At 39.0% G+C, this 26,088-nt stretch overlaps 1 protein-coding gene across 4 annotated transcripts in view; it reads right to left on the reverse strand.

Moving 5' to 3' along the window:
- Positions 1-26,088, reverse strand: part of Hecw1 (HECT, C2 and WW domain containing E3 ubiquitin protein ligase 1) — a 268,078-nt gene that overhangs the window by 88,710 nt on the left and 153,280 nt on the right. For all 4 annotated transcript variants that reach the window (XM_087896436.1, XM_087896437.1, XM_087896434.1 and 1 more), the window contains 2 exons: positions 18,596-18,671; positions 14,126-14,295 (listed from right to left, as the gene is read on the reverse strand). In XM_087896436.1, the coding sequence (XP_087752562.1) occupies positions 14,126-14,295; positions 18,596-18,671 (246 nt within the window). The remainder of the gene's footprint in view (positions 1-14,125; positions 14,296-18,595; positions 18,672-26,088) is intronic.

Raw genomic sequence — 26,088 nt, forward strand, 5'->3', positions numbered from 1 at the left:
CTACATGCTGCCATCCAGTTATACCTGCTCCACTTGTTGAAGATGCTCTCTCTTTTTTCATTGTATATTTTTAGCTTCTTTGCCAAAAATCAGGGGTTCAAAGGTGTGCAGACTAATGTCAGGTTCTTCAATTCGATTCCATTGATCCATGTGTATGTTTTATGCCATACCAAACTGTTTTTATTACTAATGCTGAAGGCAAATGGATGGAACTAGAAAAAAAAATCATCCTGAGTGAGGTAACCCAGACCCAGAAAAACAAATAATGTATTTACTCACTTGTAAGTGGATATTAGATATAAATCAAAGGACAACCTGGCTATAATTCCACAACCCCAGAGAAGTTAAGTAACAAGGGGAACCCTAACAGGGATGCATGGATCCCCCTGGGAAAAGGAAATAGATGAGATGTCCTAGCTAACCTGGGAGTTGGGGCTAAAAGGGAGGGGATGAGGGAGAGGAACATGAGGGATCAGGATGTTTAAGTTGGGGGTGAGACAAAGGGGGAGAGTAATAAAAGACATATGTTGATAGAGGGTGCCAGGGAGACTCCGAGGAACCCACAAGGATGACTCCAGCTAATACTCCTAGCAATAGTGGAGAGGGTGTCTGAACTGGCTATCTATTGTAATCAGTTGGTGACTACCCTAGTTGTTATCATAGAGCCTTCATCCAGTAACTGATGGAAGCAGATACAGAGTTCCATAGCCAAACACTGGCCGAGTTCTAGGAGTCCAGCTGAAGAGAGGGAAGAGGGATCATATGAGCAAGGGGGGGGGGTGGTCAAGAACATGATGGGAAAACACAGAAGCAGCTGATCCGAGCTTGTGGGAGCTCACAAACTTTTTGTGGGAGCAAAAAGATCAAGTTGACTTCATCCCAAAGATGCAGGGATGGTTCAAAATTCATAAATAAACAAATGTAATTCACCACATAAACAGACTGAATGATAAAAATCACGTGGACATCTCACTCATTATATTCAGAAAAGGTCTTTGTTGAAGCCTAACATCCCTTCATGATATAAGTCACAGAGGGACTACACAAACAAAGGACACACCTCAACATAATAAAGGCAATTTATAGCAAGCTCATAGCCAACATCACCCTAAACAGAAAGAAATTCAATGTATTTCCATTAAAGTCAAGATCAAGACAAGGATGTCTGCTCTCTCCATAACTCTTTAATATAGTAATTGAAGTCTTAGCTAGGGGCAATGAGACAATTGAAGGAGATCAAGGGGATACAACTAGAAAGGGAAGAAGTCAAAGTATCTTTGTTTGCAGATGATGTGATAGTATACATAAATTGCCCTAAAAACTCCACCAGGACTTCTACAGCTAATAAACACTTTTATCAAAGTAGCAGTTTATAAAATTAACTCACAAAAATCAGTTGCTTTCTTATATAGAAATGACAAACACCGAGAAAGAAATCAAACAAATGATACCTTTCACAATACCCTCAAAAAGAAAAACCTGTAGTTACCTCTGACCAAGCAAGTAAAATACTTGTATTATAAAAACATTAAGATATTGAAGAAAGAAATTGAAGCACTCAGAAGCAATCTATAGATTCACTGTGATCCTTATCAAAATTTTAATACAATTATTCATAGAAATTGAAAAATTAATCTTCAACTTTATATGTAAACACTAAAATTCCAGGATAGTTAAAATAGTTCTAAATAATAAACTACCACCATCCCAGATTTTAAGTTGTACTACAAAACTATAGTAATAAAAACAGCGTGGTATTGGTTGGCATGAAAGTCAACACTTTGATCAGTGGAATTAAACTGAAGATCTAGACATTAATTCACATACCCATGAAACCGATTTGCCTAAAGTACACCCTGGAGAAGAGACAACATCTTCAGCAAATGGTGCTGGTCAAACTGGATGACTATATGCAGAAAAATGAGAATAGACCCACTCTGCACAAAACTCTACAGCAAATGTATCAAAGACTTCAATGTTAGAACCATGATGTTAGAGAAAGTCAGGGAATGAACTTTAACTCATTGTCAGAGAAAGGGACTTTGTGACCATGGCACTGATGATAACCCAGGAAGTAGGACGAACAATTAATACATGGAACCTCATGGACCCTGAAAAGCTGTATGACAAAGGACGGCATCATTTGGGCAAAGTGGTAGGCTACAGAATGGGAAATGGTCCTTACCAATTATACATCTGATAGAGGTTATTATCTAGAACATCTAAGAACTAAAAATACTGATCCTTAAGAAAAGAGAGAACTCAACTTAAAATAGGCTACAGAAATAGAGCTCCTGAAAGATGAAACACAAATGGCTGGTAAACAAAGACATTTTCAGCATCCTTAACTATCAGGAACATTCAAATTAAAACTACTTTAAAATTTCATCTTACTGAAGTCATAATGGCCAAGATAAATAAAATAAACGTCAGTATGTGCTGGAGAGAATGCATGGAAATGGTAACATTCAGGGCTGGTGGGACTGTAATCTGGCACAGTTACTATGGAAATCAGTGTTGTGGTTTATTAGGAAGCTGGTAATCATTTTACTTCAAGATCCAGCTATACCACTCTTGGGCATCATATATCTTACTGCAGAGATACTTGCACACCCATGCTTATTGCTGCTCTGTTAATAGTAGCCCCAAAGTGGAAATAGCCTAGATGTCTATCAATTGATGAATGGAGACTAAAAATGTGGTACATTTACATAGTGGGATAATATTAATCTATTAAGAAAAATAAAATAATGAAAGTTAGAAGTAAATGGATGTAGCTAGGAAAAATTCATCCTGAATGAGGTAACCCAGGCCCCCCAAAACAAATGTATGCTTTTTCTTACATGTGAATATTAGTTTTTAAGCCTTTAATATGTGTGCTGTAACTTAAATAACCACAGAAGTTTGGTACCCAGTAAGGATCTAAGGTGTAAGAGAGGATCTCTAAGAAAGTGGAAATGGAATATACTGCTATGGAGAGAGAAAGAGGAAGCTAGAATAAGAGGGTAAATAAGGAACGGGATGGAAGAGAAGGGTAAAGGAGAAAATATAGAGAGGAACATCTAATTCTAAAGGACATTTGAAAGATCACATGGAAGCCTATTACTGTAGAAACTTCTAAAACATATACATACATGAAAAGAATATAAATAAAGTCACCATATAATAGAGGAGACAATATCCCATATAGACACCTTAGGCCACCAAGTAAAACCACAGTGCTAAGAATTTGCCACATCTTGTTGACTCCTTGGTCAAAGGGGGTCCCTTCATAGGCTATTTGCAAGGTTATTGGTTGCTGTCCCAACCTGATGGTAAGGCCCTATGGTTGAAGACATACTTACTTATGTCAATGAACATTGAGAATCAAGCTGGTGCCTACTAGAATCTTCACTTGTACAGACCAGCAGTACTACCAGTAACTTCGTGGTACTAGAAGTTACTCTGCAGACTGTTAGAAGATTAAAGTGATTATCAATATTACCCAGCTACAATCCCTGCTACTTACAGTAATGACCTGCCTGTAAGATATACTGGTACAATAGTGGCACAAATGTTATTAGAATAAACATCCACTTTCTGATCAGATTTAAGACCCAATCCATGAGGTGGAATCCATGCTTGACATTGCAAAAATGGCCAAGAACACGAGGCTAAAAAGGTCACAGAACTAGGGAAAACCTGCTACTATTATTCTGTTTAAGGAATGTAGCAGGAAGACGATTCCTAATGACATTCTGCTATAATATTCTTGCTCAACCCATACTAGAGAAGCTTCTTTTGCAGTAGATGGGAATTAACACACTGATTCATAACTGGATGATATTCATAGAGTGAGAAACCTTGAAGTACTCAATTTTAAATGGAATGTTTCCATCAAAGCCCTTTCCTCAAGACTCAGAGATCTATGCATAACAGGAGGTGCAAAGATGGTAAGAAAGAGAGGTGACAAATGACTCCAAGAAAACAGTCTTCCAGAGACAATAGTACTGACCCACGTATGAACAAAGAATGACTGTGACAGCCCACACAGATCCTCACAGGCTCAAGCCAAATGGGGTGCTAGCATTGAGAGGGAGAAAAGGACATGGGGGGTCTCACTCCTAATGATGAAGCTATCTGCAATTGATACCCACTGACAAAAGGAAGATCAGTTTCCTTTAATGGAGTCACAGGATATACCAACCACACTTCAGGTCAGGCTCTGTGCCAAGAAGCAGTTGGCCCACACAACACAAACTTAAAGGTATTCTTAAGTCCTTTCTTTGGGCATACTTTTTCTTATTTGTTTTCTGTTTGTTGTGATTTTAATTTTTGTGTTTCTTGTTTTATTGTATTTCTTATTGTATTTTTACAATTATACAATTCTATTGTATTTATTTTTGTTTTTGTTTTTGTTAGAGAGAGGGAATATAAGTTGGCTATGTAAAGTACAAAGAAGTGGTGGTGGAGATCCTGAGGGGACATTGGGAGAAAGAAAAACACAACCAAAATATATTGTGGAAATTTTTTTTCAGTAAAAACTTGGTAATCATCTTTAGTCACCAGGAAAATGCAAATTAAAACTACATTAAGAATACATCCTATCCCAGTCAAAGTGGCTCACCACCAAGAATCTAAATAAACACATGGTGTGGGAAGTTCTTCTGTCTATATGTTGCTTTTATTGGTTAATGAATAAAGCTGTTTTGGCCAGTGGCTTAGCAGAATAGAACTAGGCAGGAAAACTAAACTGAATGCTGAGAGAAAGAAGGCAGAGTCAAGGAGAAGCCATGGAGCTGCCAGAGGAGAAAGACACGAGCCACCAGCCGGACTCTTGCTGGTAGGCCACAAGTCTCGTGGTAAAATATAAAATAATAGAAATGGATTAGCAAAAGATATAAGAGCTAGCTAGAAATATGGCCAAGGAGTGATTTAAATAATATAGTTTCTGTGTGATTATTTCAGGGCTAAGTAGCCAAGAATGAACTAACAGTCTCCAACAACAAACTAGCACACCAATGTGGTCAACTATATCCATGTAAAACCTGAGAAAGCTTAAAAAGGAACTCTAGAGACACAAAAGAACAGAGTTAATCATGGCTTTTTGGTAGCAGCATTTTTCTTGGGTTGGCTCTGTTTGCTAGAAGCAAGCAGAGGCATGATTCTTTTAAGAAGGCTTCCTAACGCAACAGTAGCAACAAAATCTGCTCGACTCTTTTAAGAAGGCTTCCTGGTTCACTAGCACAAATGGCCCTGACTATTCCAGGAGGTCTGGCTACAGAGCATTTAAATGGGGTCTGTGAGCAGAGTGCTACAACTTGCTGTGTGCCTAAACATGGGACAACGTATATGTCTTCAGAGGCAGCAAACATGCCTCCGCCATGTTGAACTGGGTGGAGCGAGCAGATAGGGTTGTATTAGCCATGCCCACTTAGCATTAAAAAAAGCTCTTCTGGTCAAAAAATAATTCATATACAGATGCAGTAAAGAAAAATACAGATGAAAAAGACTTCTAAATGGGTCACAGTGTTGGATAAATGTATGTAGGCTTCAGAGAGAGAAGAAGAAGAATATAGACAGTCATAAAAAGAAGTAAATGGTTTTTTTTAAAAAAGTAAAACAAAATTTTTAAAGAGACAGAGTAAGCTTATAGAAAAAGTAATAGAGTAAGAAAAATAAGACACAAAAAGATGGAATATATACAGAGAATTTGAATTATGTATATTATTGTGTTTTCTTTGAATTTTTTGACTGTGAATGAGCTAAGTACAGAGAGACATTTTATTGTATGGTCTGCTAAGCCAAGCCAACATATTTATTTTAAAAGTATCATGACTTCAATCTTTGGGTCTAAGGATTTGTTGCTTTGGAAAAGTGGTTATTCTTTTGTTCCCACAGAGGATGAAACCTGTGGAATCCTTACAGACTAATGTGGTTTGATGGACCAAGAACCCCTGGAAGGTTGCCATGAATCCCCAAATATGTTGCCCAACAAAAAAGCAAGAAGCAGTTTAGAGAAAACTATGTCCAAATTCCCAAATATTGTTTATAAATGTTTGTTTACATTTAAAGGGAGACATACTGTAGAGATTTGCATTGGTATGGATCTTGGTTTATTGATACAAATTTAAGACCAATTTTATTATATGTATATTTCTGCTCTTGATTATGGTATTGTGTTCATGCAGCTCATTTAAAAATGTAATGTATAATTAAGAATATAGGTTAATAGATAATCATATATAATAGTCAAGCTTGTAGTCATATTAGTTAGGTTTTCTAGATATATAGAGATATATTTCAGTTAGGTATTCTTCAAACTTTTCAAAGACTACAGAATATGGCATTTAAAATGTTTTAATAATTTAGGACTTTTCATGATAATGAGACACATCTGATCCTGGCAGCACCTATCTACTTCCAGAGGAAGATGGGCATTGAAGAGGCTCCTCATGGAGTTTGTTTGCCATTTGGCTTGACCAGACTTGCAGGATCCACAGAAAAATGACTGCTAAAGTTGCCTAAAGTAGGTGAGACAACCCTTCAGGTTTCCTGCTTCATGAAAGAGACTGCCAGACATTCTGCAGTACACAGAAGAAAGTGACTGACAAACTGCCAATATATGTGAACCCGTCTTTGAAATTACCTGCTTCATGGAAAAGTCTGCCAGGTACTATGGGCTGGTAGGCCCATTACGGAAGAAATTTGGGTGACTGTCCAGGAAGCAAGATGTCTGTCAATTCTAGAGTTTTGGAAGTTGTTTACAATGTACTTCCTGTTTACTTAGGTAATATTATATCCTTCTGGAATCTTTGATGGAGTTGAAGAATAGATGGTTATAGTTTTCCTTAGTTATGATAATAGATAAAGTAAATATAAATATTGTAATTGTAAATCTTGCTTGATACCTGTTTTATTATATGCAACTTTACTATGTTAAAGTTAAAACCTTCCTTTTCATTTGAAAAGAAAAGGGAAAATAGTGTGGGAAGTCCTTCTATCTATGTGTTGCTTTTATTGATTAATGAATAAAGCTGTTCTGGCCAGTGACTTAGTAGAATAGAGCTAGGCAGGAAAGCGAAACTGAATGCTGGGAGAAAGAAGGCAGAGTCAAAGAGACACCATGTAGCTGCAGGAGCTGACAGACACCAGAACTTTCCCAGTAAGCCACCACCATGTGGTGATACACAGATTAATAGAAATGGGTTAATTTAAGATATAAGAATTAGCCAGAAATACACTTAAGCTATTGGCTAAACAGTATTGCAAATAATATGGTTTCTGACTGATTATTTAAGGTCTGGGCAGTTGGGAACGAACAAGTGGTCTCTCCTACAGCAAACACAAATGCTGATATATGAGGGGAGTGAGGTATGCTTATAATCTTCTGGTGTATGTGAACCAGGACAGCCACTTTGGAAATCAGTTTCTTGAAAAACTAGGAATAGAATTAACTTGTGACCCAGGTCCTTGGCATATACCCAAGGACATTATATCCCTGTACAGAGACACTCACATATCCATGTTCATTACAGCTTTTCATAATTGCTAGAGAATGACATCAATCTAGATGACTATAAACTGACAAGTAGATAAGGAAAATGTGGTATACATGCTCAGTGGAATATTACTCAGTCATAAAGAATAATGAACTCATGAATATTTCAGGTAATGTAATAAAACTGGAAAAATATTTGAGTGAGGGAACTGTGGTTCATAGTTTTAAATATTCTTGTGTGTGTTTAATTTGGAGCACAAATAGAGTCTAGGAAACTGGAGAGTAGTATTAGTAGTTTTTGCTTTTTGGACTAGAGGGGGACACATAAAAAAGGGATGGGAGACAGTAGGTTATAGACAATATGTAAATTAAGATGCAGAATACTGTGAATAAAAAGGCTTACACAGGGAGGTGTGTGGGAGTGTAAGTACTGACATATATATATATATGTATTTGACATATATATATATGTATTTGCACACACAAATGTATGTGTGTGTGTGTCTGTGTGTTCAAGGAACAATTAAAGAGAAAGAGGCCATGAAATTGAAAGACAGCAATAGGAGCACATAGGAGGTTTTTGAGTGAGGAAAGAGAATACTAAAATCCTAAAAAATTAAAAATTAAAAAACAAAACATAAATTTTACATGTTAATGGATAGAGTTGAAAACAGTCAGTCAGAATGAGGTTGTACTGACTCAGAAAATATATTACATTTTAGGTTTCATTTGTGAATGCCTCTTTGAATATTCAGATGTATGCTTCATTTGTAATATTCATAGAGGTCAGAAAATTTAGTAATGGAAAATGGGGATTTCAAGGGAGGGGAGAGCAAACACATGGTATAAAAAGTCAAAGAGAAATAATGGAATAGGAAGAACTAAATTGGATTGGAGGATAGGTGGGCAGGGTAGAGGTAAGAATATGGGGATAGATATTTAAAAGACCTTTTAAATAAGTCATATGAAAACTTAGTAATGTAGATACTTCTTGAACTATACATAGTATTGACATACATACATACATGGTCAAAAGGGAATTATAGTGCAACACTATAGGTCAACACACTGTAATCCCAGTGTTAGGAATAGTTGCCTCTTTTTGGATAGAGAGATCCTGTAGATGTCCAAGATTTACAGGTTATTGACAATGCTATTGGTTATCTTATAGAAGTTGAGAGTAAGACACCCTTGCTGAAAGTCCTCCAGTCATTGGTCATGGAGGAATCAAGCAGGTGCTGGCCTGGAAGCTTCATCCCTATTGGCTAGCTTTTACAGTTCTGGAAGGTGATTTGCATCCTACCAGACATGAAAGGTAACTGCCAATCTCAACGAGCTATGAGCCCTGTGAGCTAAAATAATGACTAGACTGGCAAGACACACTCACTAGAGCAAAATAGCATGAAAATAATGGGAGCAGCCAATAACTTTCTGACTGGATTTAAGTCCCATCCCACAGGATGAAGCCCACACCTGGCACCATTATCAGGGCAAGAACCTGTGGCTAGCCAAGCCAGTCATAGCCCCTAGTGAAGAGCCTGATACTATTATTCTGCTAAATGGACACAGTCTTATATACTAGTAGTGACATGCTGAGTATCCACAGATTAGTGCATCTTTTACCCTCATCAGAGAAGCCTCTGTTTTTAGCACATGGTGACTTATGCAGAGACCCATATAACGCCAGAGCACAGAGAAGACGACTGTGGAATTGTCAGTTCCCAATAGTATATTTATATCACACCCTTTCCCCAAGGTTCATAGTTTTGTGGAAGAGGAGACAGAGAGAACACAACAGCAAGAGGGAATGGGTAAGTACAAGGAAATAGCATGTTCCAGACAGATGTGCAGGACAGCTGCACATATGAACTCACAGTATACACAAGAATTGTGCAAGATGAGGCCAAATCAAATCCTGGACTGGACAGGGAGTTAGGAGTGAAGTTCAGCTTGAGCCAAGGAGCTATTTTCAGCTGATATCTGCTGATTGATGAAGAATCTAAGGTGAAGATATGTTACCAGGCAGCCGAAGATAAGGGCAATGATTCACTCAAAGACAGTCATAGAATAACCTTAGATGATTTATTTGAAAATGTACTACATTCATGCAACCAAATCATGATCTGCAATCTTGCCTTGCAAGATGTCAGGCCCTTTCTGACAACTGACTTCATGAACTCCAGGTAATGAATGACTTCTGAGAGGGAGAATTTGCCTTTCTCAGGATACCGCACCCCCCAATTTAGTTAAGTGGTACCAAGTGGTCAACTTTGAAAGTGTATACATACAAACAAAGTTAAGTGGACTTAGCAGATTGTATTTGTGTTCATTTGCATATATGTAACAAGAATGATAAAAGAAAAAGGCCATGAATTTGAGAGGGAATAAGAGGAAACATCGGGACATTGGAGGGACGAAAGAAAAGGAGGAAATCATGAAATAATAATCAAAATTTATCTTTTCCTGTACCCTTGTTTGGCTCATTTTATTTCAATTTTTAAATTTAAACTAAAAGATAACTACATGAAAACCCCAATAAAAGCAAAAGAAAACAAGCAGAAAAGAATTTTGACTGGAAAATCAAAGCAAAACAAAAATACAACAAGTTATTTGAGAGTCACATTGAAAAAAATGAATATAAAAGTCACAGAAGCTACCAATTACACACACAGAAATGAAGCCAACGCTTATCCGTCTACTTTTAGCACCATACCTGTCGTGGCTAGAAAAACATCAGAGTGAAAGAGGAAGAAACAGGACAAAGAGGAAAATGTGTGTTACTGGTTTGGTTGTAATGTTCCTCACTGGTTCACGTGTCTGAACACATCATCTCCAGCTGGTAGCTCCGCTTTAGGAGGTTATGTAAACTTCTGCACATGGGACCTTAATGGCAAATGCCGAGCCATAGAACTGGGCTGGAGTGTTAAAACCAGCTGTATTTCACACACAGTCTCGGTCTCCCAACCCTCAGAGATGTAATAAGCTGTGTGAACAGAGCCTCAAGCCGTGTCTTTCCCACGATGACCGACTGTGTTCTTCTTAGAGAGCCAATATAGATCGCCCCTTCAATTGTTTCTTGTCAGATCAATTGTTTGTCACAAGGCAAGGAAAGTTACTGTGAAATACAGTTGTCCCCTTAGTGCCACTATACTGTGGATGCCAAAGTTCACCTAAAAATGCCCATATTTGTGTATAGAAAACCAGAGCATATAAAGCCTTGTTCTACATGTGCAAAAACCTAAAGAAATTGAATAAGTTCTATCCAGTATTTCACAACCAATTATGGTGTAGATGACTTGTCCTCAAAAGTAAAATAATGCATTCTTAATTACATAACACTAAAAATCTTAAACAGCATTGAAATTGTTTGTATTTACATGCAAAATAGAGAATGTGCCTGAGTCTATGTAGATTTGTTCTAATTAGTATTCCTTATATACTTTCGGAGGGTAATGATTCCACTTTTGAAATATTTTTTCTTGAAAATTTTGCTTGTATTTTGTATTGCATTTCAATATAATTCGAGCTGGATACACAACTCATTCCTTACCCCATCATCCATACTTTGGTTGAGGACAATAAAGAGCATATGTTTAGGATAATACTAGGATGATTTGAGTGAGAAATATGCACATAGGCTCCGGCACTTGAAAGCTTTGAGTTGATGCTGCTGTTAGGGCAGGGATTGTGAAGATGCAGTCCCGAGGGAGGAAGTACATCACTAGGAACATGGTTTGAGAGACGATGCCTGGCTTTGTTTCCAGTTATCATCCTCTGCTTGATGTCTAGAGTTGAAGATAGGATCTCTGAGCTTCCGGCAGGCATGCCTCCTCTACCATTATTGACTTTACTTTTGGATCCCTAAGCCAAAATAAACTCTTTCTTTTCTGGAATTTTATCAAAGCAATAGAAAAGTAATAGAGAAGTTAGTAGCAGAGAGCGAGATGTTTCTGTTAAGAATGTGACCATGGTAGGTCTTTTTTTTTTAAAAAAAAAAATTTGGAATTTGGAGTAGTATAGCTTTAGGGCTATTCTATTCTAGTAGAAGCCTGAACGACAGTGGTATTGAAATTAATGCTTGATATTCTTAAAGAATTAATTTTTTAAAACATGAGAATAAATTTTCACATCAGCCACTATCTACATTTTCACCTTAATCTGAGTCTTATCAAGTACAGAAGTATTAAAGCAGGACATATCTATCTGTTGTGTGCCGTTTGGCACCGGTTGCCAGGGACAGAGGAATTCCACAGGGGCAGAAGCAGCATTTTCCTAGTATTTAGTTACCAGCTGCTTTGTGGAGTTATGTTTTATTTCTGTTTGTTTTCGTGGCACTGGGAATGAAATCCAAGGCCTCAGGCACAGGTGAGCGATGTCTACCTGAGCTACAACTCTCGCATGAGATTTATTGAGCTAATTTCAGATGTAGCATTTTAAATGCAATGCATAAACCCGAGGACAGAGAATGAGAGCACTTTTCAATATATTTCCAGATAAAAAGTGATTTCAAGCTAAGACGCATAAATTTCATAATGTTAGAAGTATTCTAGTTGACATTTTTAGTACCAAATCATTTTGATAGCGGGATTTAAGAAATGTTTCCTACGACTTGTATTACCTTGCGACAAGTGTGTTAGGCAAACTTGCTCACTTTTTTTCAAATAGAAGTAATTACTGCAGCATTTTGTGTTATCCGCAGGGACTCAGTAAGTAGCTCAGAAATTATTGGTAAGAATATCTGGGATTCAATAAACATGTCCAATATTCTTTAATAGTGGTATTTTTCAATGTTTTATAATCTGTTCATAACTGTTAAGAGTAGTTCAAGTGTAGCTCAATTTCCATTTCAAAACTCTAAAAAACCTTCCTGGGGAGCTTGAAAGGGGTAATTTAACTTAGCAAGGAGATGGTACATTTTAAGAGACAATGAGATAGGTCTGGTTCCAAATATTTAACTATATTTTCTTGCCTACAATGTTTGAAAATTCCATGGCAGAGATAAGAATGATCTACTCTGAATAGTCATGGAAGAGCTATGTCTAATGCAAGTATGTCAGACTGGGGCACATCTCCATCAATTACAGGTGGAAATGAGTGGGTGGGTGAGGATATTACCAGGCTTAAAGGAAAACTGATGACTCAAACCTACAGAAATGTTAACGAGCCAAGTTGTGCTTTGAGCTGAGCTTTGTGCCTGCACAGCTACACTTTTACCTTCTGCATTAGAGCTCATCCACGCCTGCCCTGCTTCCTGTGTCTCCAGCGACAGTTGGCGGGTCGTGTTCTCAAGTGATCAGCTGAAAGTCAAGGGGTCAAACAAGCTGAGCCAAGTTTCTGCCTGTTCTCTAGGAGGGGAGTTAGTGAGTCCCAGCATCACACATGATTTGTTGAAGAACTCCTAACTCCTGGGTGGTGGAGAAGACACACTTAGAAGCAGAGACGGTCCTTTACTGGTGCGGTGAAGTGTTCAATACTGGAAACTGAGATGCATACCACTCTATTCAAACCACCAAGATGGTATGAAAGATTAGGTTTTGTGTCTATTCAAATCAAGCAGTGTGTAACTAAATCAGGGATATTCTAGAGATGACTGGTTTATCTAACCCAGGAAGCTGATGGCTTTAGTATCCCTGGAAGCCACCCAGAGGGTCACATTTGTATTTGGAGCTCTCGGTGATGACAAGCTGGGGAGAACTATAGAGAAATGGGAGTAATCGTGTTTAAATGCGCTTTTCCTGCTTGCAGGTACCTGTTCTGAATCAGAAAGGAACCCCCCTGGTGATTTGGCAGAAGGAATAACAAGTTCTAACTCGGTTAAGTATGATTGAAAGGGATTTACTAATAAGCTTGCTTAGAAAGTACTAAGTTACACTGAAATAAGAAATTTAGTGGAAAGGGTCTGCCTCGATTGTTGTTCAGATATAAGTTCAAGATAGGTAAGATGCTAACCAGTTTCTCCTGGACTACAGGAAAAGATAACAAATGAGTTGAAGTTTACACTTCTGACTTAAGTTTGGATAAGGTCTTAACTGCTTGCTCTTATCTGAGAAGGGAAACATTTGCTAGACAGCCCCGAGGAAGGGCCAGTTTTCCACAACCATAGGTCTTGAGAGCTGATTCCCACAGCTCTATGAATAAGTAAAAGGCTTTGTTATTGGAAAAATGTCTTATTGATAATTGCCCAGAAAAATCTAATAGTCACCTGCAGATGAAAGATTATGTAAGCTTATAACATAAGCTATATAAAGTGTGAAAAGCGTAGATCAAGGCTGGGTCCCTGTTGAGTACTGACTAGGACCCCAGTAGTAAAGACTTCCCCCTTTCTCTCCCTCCCTTCTTCCCTTCCTTCGTTCCTTTTTGCCCTTTTTAAATCTCTAGATGCCTGAAATGAATTTTGGGTTGGAGGGAGGGTATTCTCCCAGACAGAGCATTCATTACCTGATGCTGCCTGGGACAATGATTCCAGGCCCTGGAGTTCAAGTCGTCAGAGAACGTGATTCCTTAAAGGCCCGAGTCTCACGGTCATGAGTTTAAGAACTGAATCTGTGCTCCACAAGATGATGAGCGCAGGGGTGGGCTCATCACCACTTGTTTTCATTTGATCCTTCTAGCTTTCTTTCAGCACCCCCATACCCTAGCACTCACCTCTGCCTGCCAGATGGGGTTCACAGTGTTGCCTCTGATCGTGGATCTCCTCTCTTGCCCATGATGAGGGAGGGCTGGAAAGATGCTGTGTTTCCCCGGCTGAATGGAAATCTTCAGATAAGGGTCTGGGTTGAAAAACATCCCCTTCTTCAACCCCATGGCTTGGAAATCTATCAAATAAATGGCATTTTATTTAAGTATATTTTAGTGAGGTTGAGTACCTACAAGTCCTATGCGAGACCAGATAATCCGAAACATGATGTGGTGGTTTAAATGAGAAATGTCCCCCATAGTCTCAAATATTTCAACACTTGCCCATAGTTGGTGGTACTCTTTGGGCAGGTTTTGGAAGGTGCAAGATGTCACTAGGGACAGGTTTTGAGAGCCTCACCATACTTCCAGTCCACACTCTGCGTGGTGTTTACAATTGAAGATGTGATCTCTCAGCTTTCTGATCCAGCCACCTACTGGCATTCCTCCCTGCCATAATGGATTCTTTTCCTTCTAGAACCATAGATTTGATATAACTCTTCTGTAAGTTATTTTTACAGCAATAAAAAGTAATTGATATACATTTGAAACATTTTTTTACAATGTTTAGACTATTTTTCATCTCATTACAAACAAGGACTGGTGTGTATATACACAGAATTCCATTTTGGAACATTTCCTGGCATATGTTAAATTATATTTGGGAAAAATCCTTGCTATATGTCAGTTCAGCTGGTACCGTGGACACTTTGTTTTTCATGAGAGGACACTGGCCCTGATTGGACTGGGTTTCTGGTGCTCCACAAACAGATTAAGAGGAAGAGAATGGGTAAGAGGTTGGGTGTCATCAAAGGTGGTGGACATGGAAGAAAACTAACTGCAAATGTGTTAGATAAAAAATATAACTTTTTTCACAAGGTGAAGACATAAGAAAACCAAGGGTAGTAGTTTTATAATAAATGTGGATTTCATTGAGTAAGGATAAATTGAAAAAGGGTTCGAAAGAGCAGAGACCCACGGAAGAAAAGTAAGCACAACCTCCATGGAGCTAGATTTCTCAATGATTAGAGTTCTGGGAAACCACGGGGTCAGGAAGAGGAGACCTTGGCAATTGACCTGTCTAACTTAAGATGTTTGATTATAGTAATTCCATGTTGTAGTGGGAGGGTTTATTTTGAATGCATGTTCTTCAGTTGTTCTTAATGTTTCTTCTACGTAAGTTTCAAGTCAAAATTTCCATTATTTCTTCATGAAAACTCTTGCCTTGCCATCCTGGTGTTTCTCAACCTCCATGACTGCCCAGTTGGTTCGTTAGAATCCCTGTCCCTTATTTTATACTCAGAGCTGACTTGTGTCTTATCAGTTTCATGATATTTTGCTTAGTGTTCTTTCTTGAGTCTCTGTTGCAATTTTAAAACATGGATCAAAACTATTATGGTGATGAAAGGGTTGACCTGCCCTACATGTCCTGGTCACAGCCCATTATTGAGAGAAGTCAAGGAAGGAACTCAAGTGCCATCAGTGGCAGAAACCATGGAGGAAAGCTGTTTGGCAGCTTGTTTCCCTTGCTTGCTCAGCTTGGCTTCTTAGACAGCTCAAGCCCACTTGCCCACGGATGGCAACACTCACAATGCATCATTTAGCAAATAAAACATTGCCCCATAGGCATGGCCATAGGCCAGTCTCATGGAGGCAGTTCTTCAGCTGAGATTCCTTCCTCCAAGGTGACTCTAGTTAATGTCAAGTTGAGAAAAAAAATAACCATCACCTTTAGTTATGGATTATGTGACATTTTCCTTGTTTATCTTTAAGGCATGGAGTATATTTTGATATTTCCATTGATATTTACTCTTTCTTATATTTTCCTTCCTTCCTTCTTTCTTTCTTTCTTTCTTTCTTTCTTTCTTTCTTTCTTTCTTTCTTTCTTTCTTTCCTCTCTCTCTCTCTCTCTCTCTCTCTCTCTCTCTCTCTCTCTCTGTGTGTGTGTGTGTGTGTGTGTGTGTGTGAGGGAGGGAGAGAGACAGGGAGACAGAGAGAGAGAAAGGGGGAGCTGGAACATGAATGGCTGTTGTTAGAGTGAAACCTGTCGGGGTTGGCTCTCTCCTTCCATTATTTAGTGCTAGGGTCCGGACTCAGTCAGTTCTGCTATCAAGCAGTTTTACCAACTCCCTCTTCTAGCACAGTCTTTACATTTATTGTAGACAGATATAGTGAGTTAAATGAGCATAGGTAGAAAATCTGAATACTAGGCATCTGTGATCTTTTCAGGCTTCCTTCTTTAGCTGCCAAGTTTATAGCCCTGTTACATATCACCACCGGAAATTGTCATTTTAGAACAATTAAATTATATACTATGGGCAACAGGAGATGATTCCACATAGAACACCTTATTAACCTGGTTTTGAGTCATGCTGAGGTACAGAGAATTGTTTCCTGTAATGTCTAAGAGACTATATCTGCATGGCAGAGGCAAAATGGGGACCAAGGGACAGACAGAGATGTTCTGTCTCCAGTCACAACCTTTTTGGACCTCAAGATGCCACTGGTGCTTTGGTCACAGAAAATTACTTTTAGTTTCTAGACAGTTCTTTTGTGACATTCCTTGTGTCTACTGTGTTTAAAAATAGGTGCAGAAATTGTTATTTCTTAAGCATTTCAAAAGGAACATGAAGACGGCAACCTAAGAGTTGCAGGCTTTTATCCTGGTAAAAGAAAATTATTAAAGTTTCCCTTCTTCACTCTTTTTTCCCTCCCACCTAAACAAACACATGATAATATTTTGGATACACACTTAAACATGCATTTGCTCTATTGGATACATTTCTACTTAGAAAGCCACAGGTGATAATCCACCTCCCCCAAAGGCTCCTGAGACCTCTGATCCATGGCACACACAGCATGGATCATTGATTTGATAAGTGAAGGTTGTGGTTTTCTAGTTGTGGTCAGTAGAGTTTGTGTTTTATGCCATTGTGTTCTCTTGAAGATTACTTAGTTGAGACGACTTGTGTGAATGTCTGAGCCTTGTGTATCATTTTACCCAGAGCAGCTCAGTGTTCTTTTACACTTCTAGTGACAAAGTAATTTCAGGCTTACCAGAGTTCTGTAAAGAAGGCAACAAATTTCCTGTAATTCCTTACCTAGTTTTCCCATTGTTAGCATATTACAGAACCACCATAGGATCATGAAAACCACCATAGGATCATCAATTGTCTCCAAACTGAAACATCCCCCCATACCCCGAAGGGAAGAGGAAGGGACACTTAGGAAATAAAAACCTTACAAGTCCTGTGAGGCTGAAAAATACAGGATCCACAAGATCCCCACCCAGAGATCACAGGAGTGGAAAACAGTGGTCCAGAGAAGAGCATCTCTGCCCAGCGGAGCTTCCCGGAGAAGACTCCTGTATGTATTGCCTGGACATCCTGCAGAGAGCTCTAATAGTGCAGCTGTCCTGAGCTGTCACCCATGACAAGGTAGGCTTTCAGTGACACAGCTGCCTCTGAGCTGTCCATGCCCTTTTAAGGGACCCCAATAAACTTCTTCGGTTGCCAAACTGACTTCATTAAGATGGCTACTTTGATCTGTAATCAATTCCCCTGCCAGGGTTAATAGATCTGTCTTTGCATCTCCCCAGGAAAAGCTTCACATAGCACTCTACTATTAATTTTTTAACCTGCCTAAATTAAAATCGACTTTATTTGGATTCCACTGATTTCTTTCCCTTCACGAATGCAGTTTTGACTAACTCAGCTTTGATCTTCTCTACTGAGGTGGGCTGACTGCGAGTTCTGTTTAGGACTGATGGCCGCTGCCCTCGCCGGGCTTTCTTTCCCTTGCCCTCCATAGACTCTTAATGCTGCTACTAAGACAACAGCTTCCCTCCCTACAAGGTCAAAACACTTCCACCTTTATGACTGACTGAATTTCCATTATTCTTGCTTATGTAAGGGGAAATTGCCCAGATGTTTTTTTTTTATTTTTACTTCACCTCCGCAGGTGAGAAAAAGAAGGCACAAAGAGATGGAATAATTGAAGCTTGTAGGTTAGAGTCAGGTGACAGTGGTAGATAGTCTTGTTCCCTGTACATGGTGGTTTGAATGAGAAAAATTCCTCAAAGGTATTAATTAGAACACTTGGTTCCTAGTTGGTGGTGCTGTCTAGAGAGGGTCAGAGTGAGGCTCAGACTTGCTGGAGAAAGTACATTGCTAGGCGTGAGTTTGAGAGTTTAAATCCTTGTCCCATTTCTAGTTCCTCTGGCTTCCTGCTTGTGGAGGGTGATGAGATTTCTCTGCTTCCTGGACCTCTCACATTGCCTGCTATTTGCTGTGATGCCTTCAGCCTGTCATGATCGACTCATAACCTTCTGGGACTGTGAACTAAAATAAACACTCTCTTTTTTAAGTTGTCATGGTGTTTATGACACCAACAGGAAGCAGCTAATGCTCTGCATAAGACTTCCAGGTGAGTAACACGTACCTGAGAGAGAGAAGCTGATCAGCCTCCTACTCCCTTGACTTTGCGCAGTCTCTTCGGAGCCAATACCTTTAAAGATCTGTAAAAACAAGGAAAAATGGAAGACATGCAAAGCCAACATCGAAAGAGCTACTACACTGTAGTAAGGGGCATTGAAAGTCTAACAAATGCAAATCAAAACAGCTCTGAGATTCCATCTTACACCTGTAAGAATGGCCAAGATCAAAAACACTGATGACAACTTATGCTGGAGAGGTTGAGGGGTAAAGGGAACACCCCTGCATTGCTGGTGGGGGTGCAAGCTGGTACAGCTCCTTTGAATGTCAGTGTGGCAATTTCTCAGAAAATTAGGAAACAACCTTCCTCAAGACCCAGTAATAACACTTTCGGGTATATATCCAAAGGATGTTCAACCGTGCCACAAGGAAATGTGCTTAATTATGTTCATAGCAGCTTTGTTTGTCATAGCCAGAATGTGGAAACAACCTAAATGCTCCTGGATCGAAGAATGGATAAGAAAATATTGACACATTTACACAAAGAAATACTACACAGCAGAAAAAAATAATGACAACTTGAAATTTTCAGGTAAAAGGATGAATCTAGAGAACATCATATTGAATGAGATAACCCAGATCCAGAAAGGCAAATATCATATGTAACTACTTATAAGTGGTTTTGAGATGTAAAACAAAGAAAACCAGTCTACAAATCCCACAGAACCTAGACAACAATGAGGATCCTAAGAGAAACATACATGGACCTAATCTACATGGGAAGTAGAAAAGGACAAGATCTCCTGAGTAAATTGGGAGCATGGGGACCATGGGAGAGGGTTGAAGGGGAGGAGGGGAGAGGAAGTAAGGGGAGTAAAGGAATGAAGGACCCCAACTTCATTGGGGTCACAGTTAAAACTGTGGTTTTAACTTTAACCACAGTTATAACGCTCTGCAAAGGTTTTCAGATAGCAAGCTTCATTAAAGGCCGGGATGCTGAGCAAAGACACCTGAGCAAAGACAGCCTTATCTGGCTGCGAGACAGGATGGATTGGTCATAGGAACAAAGAAAGAGAAGATTGCGAGGCCTGAGTCACGTAGAAAGCGAGGCTCGTCACAAGTCAGGGGCTGTGCAAATCAGACATCGAGTCGCCAGCCAAGCTAGGAAGGCAGGAAGAGATAAGAAAAACAGGTAGCACAACCCCCTCCAGGTGGGTCTGGACAACCCCCTCCTTGGTATTTAGGTAAAAGGTCAAGAATGTGCCACTCAGCTTAGCCTTATTTGAACTGACCAATGAAATGAAAGCTTTTCTGCTTCTGTACCCGCGCTTTTGCTCCCCTATAAAAACCCCTCATCCCCAACCTGCGCGCGCAAGTCCTCCGAGAGACTTTGCCGCCCACAGGTGCCTGTGTATCCCCAACCAATAAACCTCCTGCTGCTTGCATCCGGTTGCGTGCTTTCGACTGGTCTTTGGGTTTGGGGTCTCCCCCGAGGGAAGACACCCAGCGGGAAGTCTTTCAGGAAAATGTATAACTCAATAAGATAAAAGACTGTATGTATTAGTATTAAAATGTTTCATTGTTATAGATTATTTATAGTTAAATAATAAATAAATTGATCGGAATTAGATGAAATAGTTCTAAAGAAAAATGAGTTTAAAAATTGCATGGATGGGCTTAGCAGGGTCATATGCTCCCGGGAAGAGATAAACCTCATGCTCACTCTCGAACACAACATGAAGAAAAGAGAACAAGGAAAGCTAAATATGAGGAGAGAGGAAGGACTGAATTTTGGCATTGAACATGAGTCATGAAAGAAGATAAAGTTAATTGTTTTCTTTTTTATTTAAATTTTTTCTCACTTTACATACCAAACACAGTTCCTTCTCCCTCCTCTTCTCTGACTTCCCCATCTCCCTCCCCTATATCCCACCACCCACCCACTCCTCAGAGGGAGGTAAGTCCTCCCTTGGGGAAGTCTGGCACACCAAGTTGAGGTAGGACCAAGCCCCTCCCCACTATATCAAGGTTGAGCAAGGTATCCCACCACAGGGAATGGGCTCCAAAAAGCCAGTTCATGCAGTAGGGATAAATTCTGGTTCCATTGCCAGTGCCCCCACAAAAGATCAAGCCACATAACTGTCATCCACATTCAGAGGGCCTAGTATGGTCCCATGCAAGTACCCAAGCAGTCACTCCATAGTCTATGAGCTTCCACTAGCTTGGGTCAGCTGTCTCTGTGGTTTTCCCCATCATGATCTTGATCCCCCTTGCTTATCTGATCCCTTCTCTCTCTCTTCAACTGAACTCCAAGAACTCTGCCCAGTGCTTGGCTGTGGGTCACTGCATCTGCTTCTATCAGTTATTGGATGTAGGTTCTATGATGACAATTAAAGTAGTCATTAATTTGATTTTAGGTAAAGGCCAGTTTAGGCATCCTCCCTACTATTGCTAGGAATCTTAGCTGCTGGTACCCAGGTTTTTTCCCCTTTGCTCCAGGCACTATGCAGGGTCGTTTTTCCTCTGGCTTCCTGGCCTCTCTGCTCTTGCACTGGCCTGAGGGTTTAGCTTAGAAAGAACTTGGCCCTCTTTTGTTATGGTAATTCCACCTGCAAGCAAGGATCCCGCCATAGGCCCTGTACATCTGCCACCGCAGCTGCTGTCTGGCCTTGGGTGCCAGACACCTGACATCCTCTTCCCCTGTTCCGGATGGAAGGGGCTATTTTCCTTTTGTCCCCTAGTAGATATACCCGACTTATGCTTAATAAAGTGGCCATTTACTCCTTTGGTGAATGAGCCTGGTTTCTCTGTGTGTCTGTTCAACCCTTAGGATATTTATCCGTTCTCGTGGGCTTGATTCGGGAAAGCACGCGCCTGAATCGGGTGTGGGGATTCACAGAAAAGTGCGGCCAACACTTAGCTGGGATTATCCATGTGGATTCCTGGGATTTTCCTTAGAACCAGGTTTCTCCTCACCCCATAATGGCTCTCTCTGTCAAGATATCTCTTTCATTCCTTTCCCTATCCATCCCTCCCCCAATTTGGCCATCTTAATCCCTCATGTCCTCATTCCCCATCCCCTCCCTTTTACCCCCTCCCAGTTTACCCAGAAGATCTTAACTATTTTCCCTTCTTGGGGCCCTTCCCTGCCAGTCTATCTTAGGGTTCTCCTTATTATCTAGACTCTCTGGGGTTGTGGATTATAGCCTGATTATCCTTAGCTTTATGTCTAATATCCACTTATGAATGAGTACATACAGTGCTTGTCTTTCTGGCTCTGGGTTACCTCACTCAGGATTAGTTTTTCTTTCTAGTTCCATCCCATCCATTTGCCTGGAAGTGTAAATTTATCACATTTTCTTTATCCATTTTTCAGTTGAGAGGCATCTAGGTTGTTTTCAGGTTCTGGTTATTACGAATAACGCTGCTATGAACATAGTTGAGCAAGTGTTCTTGTATATGGTTGTGAATCCTTAGGGTATATACTCAAGAATGTTATTGCTGGGTCTCGAGGTAGATCAACTCCCAGTTTTCTGAGAAACTGCCATACTGATTTCCATAGTTACTGTACAAATTTGCACTCCCACCAGCAGTTGAGGAGTGTTCCCCTTTCTTCACACCCTTTCCAGTACAAGCTGTCTTCAATGTTTTTGATTTTAGCCATTCTGACAGGTTTAAGATGGAATCTCAGAGTTTTAATTTGCGTTTCCCTGATGGGTAAGGATGTTCAATTAAGGATAATTCCTTAATTGTCTGTAGGCCAATTGAGATTCTGTTGAAAATTCTCTGTTTAGATCTGTACTCAATTTTTAAATTGGATTATTTGGTATTTTGATGTTTAGTTTTTTGAGTTCTTTATATATTCTGGAGATCAGCCCTCTGTCAGATGTAGGGTTGGTGAAAAACTTTTCTTATTCTGTAGGCTGTCATTTTGTCTTATTGACAGTGTCCTTTGCCTTACAGAAGCTTTACAGTTTCAGGAGGTTCCATTTATTAATTGTTGATCTTGGTGTCTGTGCTACTAGTGTTATAATAATCATTAGGTAGTCTCCCGTGCCAGTGAATTCAAGGCTACCTGCCACTTTCTCTATTAGGTTCAGTGTAACTGCATTTATGTTGAGGTCTTTGATCCACTTGGACTTGAGTTTTCTGCAGGGCAATAGATATGATCTATTTTCATTCTTCTACATGCTGCCATCCAGTTATGCCAGCTCCATTTGTTGAAGATACTTTCTGTTTTTACCACTGTATTTTTGGCTTCTTTGTCAAAACTCAGGTGTTATAGGTATGTGGATTAATGTCAGGGTCTTCAATTTGATTCCATTGATCCATATATCTGTTTTTATGCTAATAGCAAACTGTTTTTATTTCTATAGCTGTATAGTAGAGCTTGAAGTAGAAGCGTCATCAGGGATGCTGATGTCTTCAGAATCCTTTACTGTATAGAATTGGTTTGGTTATCCTGGGTTTTATTTTTCTATATGAAATTGAGTATTCTTCTTTTGAGGTCTGTGAAGAATTGTGTTGGGATTTTGATGGGAAATGCATTGAATCTGTAGATTGCTTTGAGTAAGAGTACCATTTTTATAATGTTAATCATACCAATCCATGAGCATGAGAGATCTTTCCATTTTCTGAACTTTTCCCCAATTTCTTTCTTCAAAGACTTAAAATACTTGTTATATAGGTTTTTCACTTGTTTGATTAGAGTTATCCCAAGATACTTTATGTTATTTGTGGTTATTGTAGTGGGTGATGTTTCTCTGATATCCTTCTCAGTCAGTTTATCATTTGTATATGGGGGCTACTGATTTAGCCACATTACTGAAGGGGTTTAATAGTTGTAGGAGTTCCCTGGTAGAGTTTTGGGGGTCGCCTATGTATACTATCATATCATCTACAAAGAGAGAAAGTTTGACTTCTTCCTTTTCAATCTGTTTCCCCTTGATTTCCTTTTGTTGCCGAATTGCTCTAGCTATATTGAATAGACATGGAGTCGACAGCTTTGTCTTATCCCTTATTTTACTGCAATCACTTTAAGTTTCTCTCTATTAAATTTGATGTTGGCTGTCGGCTTGTTATATATTCCCTTTATTATGTTTAGGTATATTCCTTGTATTCTTGTTTTCTCATGAAGGGATGTTGGATTTTGTCAAGGTCTTTTTCTTTATCTAATGAGATGATCATGTGGTTTTATTCCCTTCATTTGTTTTTATATGGTGGGTTACACTGGCAGATTTTCATATGTTGAATCAATCCTGCATCTCTGGATTGAAGCCTACTTGATCATGGTAGATGATATTTTGATGTGTTCTTGGACTCGGTTTGCCAGTGTTTTATAGAGTATTTTTGCATTAGTGTTCATGAGGGAGATTTGTTTGTAATTCTCTTTCTTTTTGCATCTTTGTTTGGTTTGGGTATCAGGGTAACTGTGGTCTCATCAAAAGAATTTGACAATATTCCTTCTGTTTGTTTTGTGTAGAACAATTTGAGGAGTATTGGTATTAGCTCTTCTTTGAAATTTTGGTAGAATTCTGTGCTGAAATCATCTGCCCCTGAGACTTCTTTGGCTGGGATACTTTTAATAACAGTTTCTATTTCCTTAGGGTTATAAGTCTATTTAAATTGTTTATCTGGTCTTGATTTAATTTTGGTATATAGTACCTATCAAGAACATTGTTCATTTATTTTAGATTTTCCTATTTTGTGGAGTACTGGTTTTTGAAATATGACCTAATGATTTTTTGGATTTCCTTAGTCTCTGTTGTTATGTCCCCCTTTTCATTTCTGATTTTGTTAATTTGGATTTTCTATCTCTGCTTTTTATTTAGTTTGGATAAGGACTTGTCTATCTTGTTGATTTTCTCAAAGAACCAACTTGTTGTTTCATTGATTTTATGCATTCTCTTTGTTTTTCTTTTATTGATTTCAGCCATGAGTTTGATTATTTCCTGGTGTCTACTCCTTCTGGGTGAGTTTGTTTATTTTTGTTCTAGAGCTTTCCGATGTTCTGTTAAGTTGCTAGTGTGAGATTTCTTCTAATCCTTTATATAGGCCCTTAGTGCTAGGAACGTTCCTCTTAGCACCGCCTTCATTGTGTCACATTAAGTTCAGGTGTGCTGTACATTCCCGTTTATTGAATTCTAAGAAATCTTTAATTTTTTTCTTTATTTCTTCCTTGACCCAGAGGTGGTTCAGTTGAGAGTTGTTCAGTTGCCATGAGTTTGTAGGTTTTCTGTAGTTTGTGTTGTTGTTGAAGTCTAACTTTAGCCCATGGTGGTCTAATAAGATACAAGGGGTTATTTGATTTTTTATTGTATCTCTTGATATTTAGTTTATGACCAAGTATGTGGTTGATTTTAGAGAAGGCTAATTGTTTTCTAGGTTTAGTTCTGTCATGACTTTTTTTTTTTGGTTGTGGATAAGTGGATAAGATGTATTCGGGATTGAAAATGTAAAATTAAATGAGAAACTTCACAGCTTCTGTTCTTAACTGCAATTCTAACTGTAGATGAGTTGCCTAAGTTGATGGACTTTGGACCTGTTTCGTTTTGATGTGTGGTGTTTCTATTTATTTGCAAGTTCCTTTTTTATAAAGAAAATTAAAAATAAATAAACAAATAAGATTTAGGATTTGAGGTGAGGAATATGATTGGCCTGACTGAAATATTGGGAATAAAGGCAAAGCCTGCCTTTGAGTTCTCAGCTGGAAGAGCATCTATCCATTATTGTTCATCTTAGACATTGCTTTCCCTTCCTACACTTGACTTTGTGGAATAGAGACAGAACTTAAAACCACAATACTCAGAGAGTCTCATAAATATTTCACTAGAAAACAATTCTAAAATCTTATAGTAAATATTTGGGCAGCACTGACTGACTGACCTTTGTATGTTAATCAATCATGGGTGTGATTTTAGCACAAGCGCTCAAGTTTGAACTTACTCTGTCTTATTTATCACATTTGACAAACTGCTTCAAAACAAAATGTGTTCTAAAATTGCCCTCTGAGAAAGGCTAAAAGAAAGAGGCTTAAAAGATAGAAATTAAAATCTAGAATATTGTATGATAATTTCAGAACCCTTGCTGCCCTGGTATAGCTGGAATTATTTCATTTAGAAACTAATTTTCATAACATTATGAATAAATAAGTCTTAGACTTGTTGCATCATAGGATTATGGATGAAATTTCATTTTTGTGCTTATTTGGGTAATTACCAGAGACATGCTGCAAATGTAAGTAAGTTGTGGATGGAAATAGAAAAATAGAATAAATTCACAAAAGGTTATAAGGGGACTGGGAGGTGGCTCAGTAGGTGAAGTGCTGGCTGCGGAAGCATAAAGACAGGGTTCAAGTGCTAGCACCCACATGCAAGTCCAGACATGGTGGCAGGCAGTTAGCTGTCTTACCAACTCTGTGGACACAGAGACAGAGCTTTCAACTTTTCTGCTCTGAGAGATCAAACTGCAATCCCAGTAAGAGACTGTCTCTAAAAATAA

This window comes from Myodes glareolus, chromosome 14 (assembly GCF_982192425.1).
Source record: "Myodes glareolus chromosome 14, mMyoGla1.1, whole genome shotgun sequence".
Taxonomy (NCBI): domain Eukaryota; kingdom Metazoa; phylum Chordata; class Mammalia; order Rodentia; family Cricetidae; genus Myodes; species Myodes glareolus.